Source organism: Rutidosis leptorrhynchoides, chromosome 6, assembly GCF_046630445.1.
Source record: "Rutidosis leptorrhynchoides isolate AG116_Rl617_1_P2 chromosome 6, CSIRO_AGI_Rlap_v1, whole genome shotgun sequence".
NCBI lineage: Eukaryota > Viridiplantae > Streptophyta > Magnoliopsida > Asterales > Asteraceae > Rutidosis > Rutidosis leptorrhynchoides.
The window spans coordinates 402,579,553-402,589,217 of NC_092338.1; the positions used below are offsets into that span (position 1 = coordinate 402,579,553).

Genomic DNA, 9,665 nt, shown 5'->3' on the forward strand with positions numbered 1-9,665 from the left:
ATAAAAATAAAAACCGATAAAAAAAGGTTAAAGCAAAAAGTGGAAACACGTTAGCACAAAAGGGAAAGACACGTGTTTATTAAGAACACGTGGCAGATCACACAAAACAAAAAAAAAAAAAAAAAAAAAAAAAAAAGATATAGAGGGGAGTCGATCTCTGGTGGCCAGGCGGGGGTGACAACCCCGAAACCATGAACGCTAAGTAAGGAGACTCACCCTATTAGAAAACATGTTTAATATATACCGTATAAAACGACAGTAACTGAAGAAGAATACGACGGATGAACGCTAAGTAAGGAGACTGACCCTATTAGAAAACATGTTTAATATATACCGTATAAAACGACAGTAACTGAAGAAGAATACGACGGGAAATTAGGTGGCTGTTAGTATATAGTGAAATATATGTTTCTCTCTCAAAAACGTTTTCAGTATCATAATTCGTGAATCCTTGTACAATCCAATACCTCTCAAAAATGCGTGTAAGTCCTCTCTCAGTTTACTCTCTAACTAGATCTAGGGTTTATACTCCAATTTTTACTCGCACAAATATGTAATTAAACAACAATTATCATTCGATAACACACACACACACCAATATACATACATCTAATTGAATATATTAGGTCGAAACTGAATCAAAATTTTTGATTTGATTGCAGTTGGAGATGCAGCAGTTCCTATTGGAGGTTGAACCACCGAGTCCTATTAGATACTTGATCGGATCAGCGATTATGATGATCGGCGTTGTTTTGCCCCTTGGTTATATGATGTTTCGAAATAAACGTGTTCCGTCTAATTCATCTTTCGCTAAACAGACGTAGGTGTGCTCTCCTTTTAATTCACCTTCTTGTAGGTTATATAGTTAGTATTGTTGATTTTAGTAGTTTTTTGTGGTATGGTTTTGAAATGCAAGATAACGATTGTGATTTTACTCTGTCTTTTTTTATTTTATTTGCTGATACAAGGAATTGTTTAGGGTTTTAAAGTTATATAAGTGGATTATAATGCAAATCAGATTTTGTATTGATATAATCCTAAGTTTGTTAATATATCTGGTATTGCTAGGGTTCTTTTGGTTCCAATTATATCTATATGATCCAATGATGTGTCTTAACAAGATGAAGTTTCTTTTAGAAGAGACCGAAAATACTCCAAATTGACTAACACATGGCATGCATTGTAGTTTTTTTATTGCAATAGATTGTTTAAAATAGTGAAGAAAGTATTAAAAGTTATGAAGTTGCTATTGGAAAGTAAATATACATAAACACATAACAATCGGAAACAATTGGCTTAGGTGGGCAAAGAACTGCATTACAATTCAAAAACTGATCCGAAGTTATAAGGAATTGACTATATCTGAGATAGTGTAATATTAGTTAACCGTCATATCCAGCAGTAGCTGAACCTTGATTTAATCTTGAAACTATTTTGGCTGCTTATGAGGTGTTTGGATCCGTTTTTGCATCCGAGTATTGGATTTAGAGTTGCATATAATAAGTTTGTATTGTTTGGGTAGAGTGAAGTTGATTATGATTATCTGATTGTTTTAGGAGTCAAATAATCAGTTTAGGATTAGTTTCAACTTTCAAGGCTGCAATAATAAGGATGTTCAGGAGAATTAAAACTAATATATCTTAATATATTCGTCTTCCTTGTAAAAAACTTAATTTCTTATAGTCTTTCTTTATAATGATAATCTATACACTTAGAATTTTTAACTACCATGCAACACGATATATCCATCATGCCAGCCATTCTTCTTGCTCTATGGTTGGCAAGTTTGAGGTTACAAGTGACTTTTTGTGATAAAAAGATGTGTACACGAATTACGACTTCAATTGATGACCCTCTCTTTTTTGAGTTTTTTCATTTGTTGTCTACTAATGAGTTTGGTAATGACAAACAATGGTGAATCTGAACTTAAAAGTTCAAAGATGGTTGTTTGCATATAAATTAGGGTTTTCATTTGTTTTGTACATGTAGTGTTGTATTTAACCATCACAAAATAGCCCAGTGATTGGGGCCTGAGTTCCTTGCAAGAGGTCTCAGGTTCGAATACTGTATAGGATGAATATTTTGTGGTGGCCAGGAAGGGTTGGAAACAGTTGGAGAGTAATCATGCTGGGCTGCGTACATAAGAGTATGAGGCCGGATTACTCGTCTTCCCAGTTAGCCCCGAATAGGGAAAAATCTTCTACCTTTAATGTATGTAGTGTTGTATTTGATGGCTAAAGCTGAAGTTAAAAAGTGATTATGTAAAATGGGGGTGAGTACTAAAATGAGGATGTGATTATTGTTTCAGGAACAAAATAATGATATAGAGAGGGGAAATGCGTGGAATACATAATTGACTCGTAGTTTGACACACAGAGAAGAGATAGACTTTGAGGTAATATCAAGTATGCAAACACGTGGAATGTAATTGCTTTAAGCTCATAACGCAGATCTATTTATGTCCCGAAATTGAGCTCAACCTAGGACGCACTTTTAGAACATGAAAATAAGAACATGAAAATCCAGTTTATTGCCCCTCTATTTCATGACAAGTTCAGTTTGTATTCAAGGTTTAATTTGTCTATTTCATTTTCCTCTATTCTCCGATCATGTTATTTTCCAGTTCTCCTCCAGCCAAGTATACACGTTGAGACGTCAAATATTAATGTGTGCAAAAAATCTGCATTTTTTTACATGATCAATTTGGTAGCGATAATTCGGTAGAGGTGGTAGGATTGGAGGTATAGCATATTACTGCCAATGCTCACAGCTCACAGAAGATGTCTTTCTTACATGCAATTACAACTTTTTTTAACAGCAAAAATAATGAAAACTCCTATAAATATGGAAAATGTTTTCGAAAAGAAAAAACGCTTTCAACAACAACAACAATACTCAATCCCACGAATGTAGGGTATGGGGGAGGTGTGGTGTAGACAATCATTCCTCGAACCCTAGATTAGAAGAAAGTCCCTACTCCACCCGCGGGTATAGAACCCGTGGCTAGATAAGATCGTCCCTCCCTCTTCTCGAAGAGCCAAGAGATTGCTTCCTAAAGGACCTCCGGCCATGAATGCTCCTCCAAACGGAATAGTGCGGGCATACGTACCTGCAAGAGTTATGTGCAGAAATAGCAACCATACAAAGTATCCATAAAAGAAAACACATATAACAGTCATGCACAACAGTAGGACAAAAAGCATGGATAATATAATGCGCAAAAAATATGTAAATCCAAGTAGACATGCAAACAATCAAAATACACAGCCACCCAACCCATATTCCCACCCACACATAAGCATGTATAAATAACTATACCTAAACATGTATACATATAGTGCCATTCATAGGTATATATACCTAGGTACAGGTACAAGCATACATATATAAACTTAGATACATGCACTTAGATACATACATTCATACATATACAGATACAAACATATACACAGAACCCCGATGAGGTTCGTATCTAAAATATAGCGAACGTACAAATTATCTATACTGAGCCTCATCTTGTTGACTATATATACCAAAACACAGGGGCGAATTTAGAGGGGGGGCAGGGGGCGCCCGCCGCCAGTCGATTTCGAAATTTTAGTGTAAAAATTTGGATTTTTTTCATTTTGCCCCAAACCCAAAAGCCATTTGCCCCAAACCCAAAAGCCATTTGCCTTAAAACCTACATATTTTGCCTCAAAACCTTCAAATTTTGCCCACAATTCTCTAAATTTTGCCCCAAAACCTTCAAATTTTGCCCACAAACCTTCAAATTTTATCCGAAAACCTCAAAATTTTGCCTAAAAACCTCCAATTTTTGTCCCAAAAACTCCGTATTTTGCCCAAAAAAACTGCTACGGTTTTAAAAAAAAATTCGCCCCCGGTGAAGAAAAATCCTGCTTCCGCCGCTGCCAAAACAAAAACCGAGACTAACGCTCAACAAAAATCGAATAAACAGCACGAAACACAAAAACGGAAACTATACTATATAATAACTAATTAACATTAACAATATACTATATATGACAAACGTTTGGTCGTAAATAATGTCAAAAGAATCTATATGACAAACGTCATCTTTGACCATCCGATATTTTATTCAACAATACCATCTAGTTTTAGTGTTTTCGTAGAAGTATATATTAATAAAAAAAGTGAAATTTATGTTGTATTAAATTGCGCTTATAAGCATACAATATTATTATTATTTATTATAAATATAATTATAAAACATTGAAAAATACCAACAAAATTCGCACCACATACAAATATGATTGAACCCAAACAAGAAAAGAATTTTATTATATAATCGTTAAAACCAATACAAAAAAAAACCATGGTGCTCTTAATGTTTTTCAAACCATTTGTTACGGCTTGAAATAAAATGTTTACACATGGACATTAGATCTAGATCTATACAGAACAACTAGGACACTAGGTCGACTATCTCATTAGCTTTCCATCGGGATCTGGCAACTCTTCAGATAATCATTCATCGGCGATGATGACTGATCATACCAAGACCGCTTTCGCTTGAAGTGCTTCACTTCGTCGTCACTTGATTCATTTTCTCCATTTTTGGTACGACAAAATGCAGTCCTAGGAGTTGAAGGGCATACTGTACCGACCACTGATGCTTGGTTCCAGTAGATGCTATCATCTTGATATAACGAGCGTTGCCTCTTTCGCGTTTTATCGGAGTGTGAAGTTGGTATCTAGTCAACAAAACATAATCGTCAACATACACAATAAGTAAGACGATATATAATTGCAAAACTACTCTAAATTTACAAATTAGTTGAATTTTTTTTTATTGAGTTACAAAGATAACTTCTAAGATTATTCTAGTAAATAATGACAAAAATCAAAAGCTACTTATTTTAATGGGAAACCGAATGTATAAAAGTTGAAAACATTAGAAATTTGCGATTAACTTGGACCACCCGTCCGTCATCACCTTGTGATAGCTTGATATCGTTTAAAATGACAGTTTGGTAATAATGTGGACAATAGCAAAATATATACATCAGTAAGTCAATATAGTTACAGATCAAACATACTAAAAATATCATTTTACTAGTGAAACTGGTCGCATTTTCAGCCACCCTAACCAATATCGTTGTCGGGTAAATCACCAGACGGCAGACGTAACATCATTCACCATTGTCGCCGAGCAATTTTTTCATTAGTTTTTTAATCTCATGCAACGAGGTAGTAAAAATATTTAACAATTATATTTGTGTAGTAATGCGTTTACAAGTTGCTGAATAAGTGTGAAGACTAACAGATAAAATAAACATCATATTAACCAGATGTAAAATGCAGGTGACTAAATCCTGCATAATGTACAATACCACATAGCAAATTGCACCAGCTCCATTAACCAAGGTGTATGGTTAATCTGGTGGTCATATAGTTTCACAGTTAACTGCATTACTTCGCAGATCGCAATAAACAAGTGAAACTTCTTCCCTCCACACAGTCTTGATCGACCAACCGAGTAGGCCAAGAACTTAACATGGCGATCGAAAGCAGAAAACAAAATGCAACGCATGACAGGATCTCACAAAGAGATTCAAAAGATATATATTTACTTTATACACCATACATATATAATTAAAAAACCAAAAACAAAAAGGCTCAACAAATACATTGTTCTTACCCAAATCATGGATTGAACAGATGTACTTGAACAAAAGGTTACCGGAATAATATAAAATATAAAATATATAATAATTATAAGCTGATGAATGAATAAACAGTATATGGACTATTATAAGATTACATACATGTGCCGACTTCATTGTATTAACATCCCCACTGTCACTAACTTCTCTCTGAAATTTCTTATCTTCAGACGACTCCATTCTGCAGAGAACACTTCAAATTTTAAGATAATGTAGGTGGCGGGTAACTTTTAGTTTTATATATAACTAATGTGTTAAGTTTGCTCACAAAATTTAAAATTATGAAAATCATAACACAACAGTGATAAGCTTTTTCTGAAACAGACAGGTTTTACAATTTATATATACTAGACCGCTTTTGACCCCTTCAACCCAACTATGGCAGAATGGGTCAAAACTGTCAAACTGCCACGTCTGATGATGCTACAGGAGTAATACATTATTACTTGAACACAAGTAGAACATAAAATATGCGAGTACACGAACAAAAGTGTACATGATTATATTGTATGACATGATGTGCAAACATTACCTGTGAAGTGGGATTTGATGATGCATCATCCCTGGTATTCCATAATGAGTTAACTGTGGGACGAAACCGTAATACGGATTCATGTATCCGTTCCAGTATGGATTATAAAGGAAAGGGCCCGGATCACCATTCACGGGCGAATTGGCCATCTTCTTGTTTTTCTTCTTCTTTGCTGAAACATCAATATCAAGAAAATTATTAAAGTTAGTGTTCACCCATTTTTTAACAATAAGAATTTAAATGCTGATACTTCTTATTTAACTAAACATTAAAACAAAAGAACTACTGTAGTACACATTGATTATATCACAACATTAATAACTCGTTTACTGAACAAAGTATATAAACTATATATTTTTATGATATATGCTGCATATTAGAACGAAGATATTCTTGTGAGATTTTTAGTAAATGCTATCTCTGAAGTACCTTGTTAAATGCTTATAAATTAAAGCAACCAAACTTCTCATTATTTATCGAAGACGAATGAATTGAAATTGAGATTTACTTACGTGTCTCAACAGTAACTTTCTTGTTCTGCACTTCATTATCTATTGGTTGAGGACATCCCTGTAAAGCAGGTTCTTTAGTAATCACCGAAACTTTCTGATCAAGCATCGAAGATATTTCCTCTTTTTCACCGCTCGGTAACTTATTAGCTTCCACATTATGTGACGGAGATTGGCTCCGTTTTGAGGCAATAGGCAGAGCATAGTCCTTACCTGAAACAAAAAGATATAGGAATTAGTAAAATTAATTTTGGATAAAAAAATATAATTTTAATTTCTCTAGTTAGTTGCACGTACCTTGACCGAGACTGCCTGAACTGCTAGAGTCAGCTTCTAACATTCGAGTTATTGTATCTCTAAGTGTATAGTTAGGCAACAAGTCATCTGCAAGTCTATCTGTAGCTCCACAGAAACATGCTTTCTCTGATATAATTTTGTCCCTTATACCTAATCAACAATTCAGTACCCAAATTATTCCTAATTATTTGATTACCAAAACCAAATAGTATATAATAACAGCTTCATATATCACACCAACAGTATATATACGTACGTATAAACAACAAAATCTTACATTTGTCACAAAAACTCTGGAAACAGCACTTGCTCGCGAAAACAGCGTCCTTCATTGCTTGCTTGCACAATGGGCAATGAAATTCGGGCGGTAGTACAATAACAGTCGAACTGCTAGGTATCCCCTCAAGTTCCTTCTCAATTGCAGGACTGTAAAAAATATATATATTTAATTGAATTTGTACTAAATTCATTTAAATTTAACAATACTGCTTAGTTTTAAGCTAATTACAAGTAATATTATAAATAAAGTTTCAACGGTCGTGCATCGCAAGGGCTAAAAACGTATTATTATGTAAAAGTCACACAAATGTACAAAAGCTTTTGAAGTCTAAAAATATGATATACTAATAGATGAAGTAACTTACAAATTTAGTTTAAAAACCGTGGCAGCCGCATTCGGTTGATAACGTTTGATGTCAAAGTTAGCATCCCCATTTGTGGGGCAGTGCTGGATGAGATGGCCTGAACGAAAGATACAATCAGGCATCAGCATGACAAGTTTATAAATAACAAAGATGCAAATTTTAAAAAAATTTAACCTACCAGGTATATTGCATCTATGGCATACATAGCCCACAGGTGGTTTTGGTCGCTCAAAGCCGCCTCTGCCTGAATATTTTAATTCTACATATGGTACATGAGACTTCATCAGATAAAGATTATGATAAAAAGATAATATACAAAATCTTGATTACAGAAATGTAAATTAAAAAGGGCAAGATAAATACCATAAGCCTGAAGTTTGCTGTCCTCAGCAGCTTTACTTTTACTGATGACTGGCTTGTTTGGTGCAACTTCTGGAATATCGTATACATCCTTTCCAAAATCAAAAAAATCGAAATTGTTAACCTGCAAGCACACCATACATATAGCTTATTTAAAACGGGAAAAAAACTGCCCATAGGCTAGACTCTAGAGGATTAAGTCAGATAACAACTTGAGTGTTCAAGTATAATACAATGAAGAAACACTTACAGAGCTAGTCATCGAATCAATTTCACTTTTATTCTCTTCTACTTCCCTGCAATTAAGAGGACAATAGATGAGTCAACTCAATGCTAAATTTCTCATCTAATGTTGGCTTATGAAACCATTAACTAGTTTACTTGTGCAAGCCACATTATACAGTTAAAATATCAAGACACTTTACACTAATCAAAACATAAAAAGTCACTAAAGCTAAAAGATCAAGGGTTTAAAAAAGTACTCTTCTTTAGGTGGGGAAGCTATGCGATGATATTTTGAACCCCGACGGACCACGACAGATGTGAATCTAGGTATTAGTTCTGCTTCACTAAGATACTCTGCAATTGCATACCATAAGTTCAAATTAAACACCATTATCAGGGGGACTAATTTCTTTCTCAATCACCTCTTAATATCAATGATCAAGTATCAATTATATAATATTATAACACATTTCTAAAGCTCGGGCGTTAAAATACGCCTAGCAAGACATCAAATATCGAATGTTCGGAAAAACATATAGCTTAATCGAACAAATACAATAAAAATGTTTTGACGATTGTATTCGCGGTATCAATGCGGCGCGATCTTGTGGATCCTTGTAACGTATACATACATATATAGTAAACCAATCAACATCACTGACATAACAATGGAGTAAGTCACAACCATCATCAAATAGAATTAATCAACACCACATAAAAATAATCATTTTCTTCAAATTAAACAGAAAATTGTAAAACAAACATTAAGCATTATTTAATCACTCTAAACAAAAATAAAACATAACGATACAATACGAGTAATTATATTATTTACAAATAAAAAAATTGTACAACATTAGAAATTACAATTTCGATGAAGGAAACGACACTAAAATTCGTTAATTAAACCTTCATTCGTTTGTGCATTGTAAAGAACTATAATATCCTCCTTCCCCTTTCTGTACGGCTTGCCATAAAAGATTTTATTCTTCAATTGACCAACAGTAATGTAATGACCTTCAATTGAAAGCGATCGGAAGCCTTTCTCAGATCTAAACTTATAATTCACCGCCATTGATTATTGTTATTATGATTATAGTGAAATTAACCTTGATTAAAATACAGCGATCCTGAATTTGCGTAGCTGATGATGAAATCGAAGATCTCGAAAAGAAACCGAAACGTTATAAAGAGGTGTTGCAATTGACTTGAGCAAAATCCGAAACCCTAGAAAAAATGATCCGATTGTCGTATTCGATGCGCAATTGTCGTAAAACGAAACGGTAGAAGAATGATTCAATTATCGCAAGAAGAAATCGAAACCATTGAAAAGATATTCGATTATTATCGTAAGAATAACCACAAACCCTAGGTAGCGATTATTATTCTACTTTGTTTTTTTTGTTTTGTT

The 9,665-nt window shown here is 34.0% G+C and overlaps 1 protein-coding gene and 1 long non-coding RNA gene across 4 annotated transcripts; one reads left to right on the forward strand and one right to left on the reverse strand.

Annotated features, from left to right (window-relative positions):
• The first annotated feature begins 400 nt into the window (after positions 1-400).
• LOC139856112 (uncharacterized) lies at positions 401-2,584 on the forward strand. Of its 2 annotated transcripts, none has more exons than XR_011761671.1 (3): positions 401-482; positions 663-824; positions 2,309-2,584. It is a non-coding gene; the product is annotated as an uncharacterized lncRNA (long non-coding RNA). The 2 variants fall into 2 exon arrangements; XR_011761672.1 differs by having other exon boundaries at positions 663-820.
• Positions 2,585-4,317: 1,733 nt separating this feature from the next.
• LOC139853228 (E3 ubiquitin ligase PQT3-like) lies at positions 4,318-9,665 on the reverse strand. Of its 2 annotated transcripts, XM_071842605.1 has the most exons (12): positions 9,164-9,665; positions 8,512-8,608; positions 8,280-8,325; positions 8,033-8,153; positions 7,848-7,928; positions 7,670-7,766; positions 7,303-7,451; positions 7,026-7,175; positions 6,732-6,941; positions 6,220-6,391; positions 5,790-5,868; positions 4,318-4,715 (listed from the first exon to the last, which is right to left on the reverse strand). In XM_071842605.1, the coding sequence occupies exons 1-12, from the start codon at positions 9,327-9,329 to the stop codon at positions 4,452-4,454; spliced, it is 1,632 nt and encodes a 543-aa protein (XP_071698706.1). In that variant the 5' UTR covers positions 9,330-9,665; the 3' UTR covers positions 4,318-4,451. The 2 variants fall into 2 exon arrangements, with proteins under 2 accessions (XP_071698706.1, XP_071698705.1); XM_071842604.1 differs by having other exon boundaries at positions 4,574-5,868.

Excerpts from the sequence above, each read along its gene's own strand:
- LOC139853228 (XM_071842604.1), bottom strand. The coding sequence starts at position 9,329 with ATGGCGGTGAATTATAAGTTTAGATCTGAGAAAGGCTTCCGATCGCTT. Across the intron at positions 6,942-7,025 it reads TTCAGGCAGTCTCGGTCAAG|GTAAGGACTATGCTCTGCCT; the intron begins GTACGTGCAACT and ends TTTTTGTTTCAG. Across the intron at positions 5,869-6,219 it reads CATCAAATCCCACTTCACAG|AATGGAGTCGTCTGAAGATA; the intron begins GTAATGTTTGCA and ends TGTTCTCTGCAG.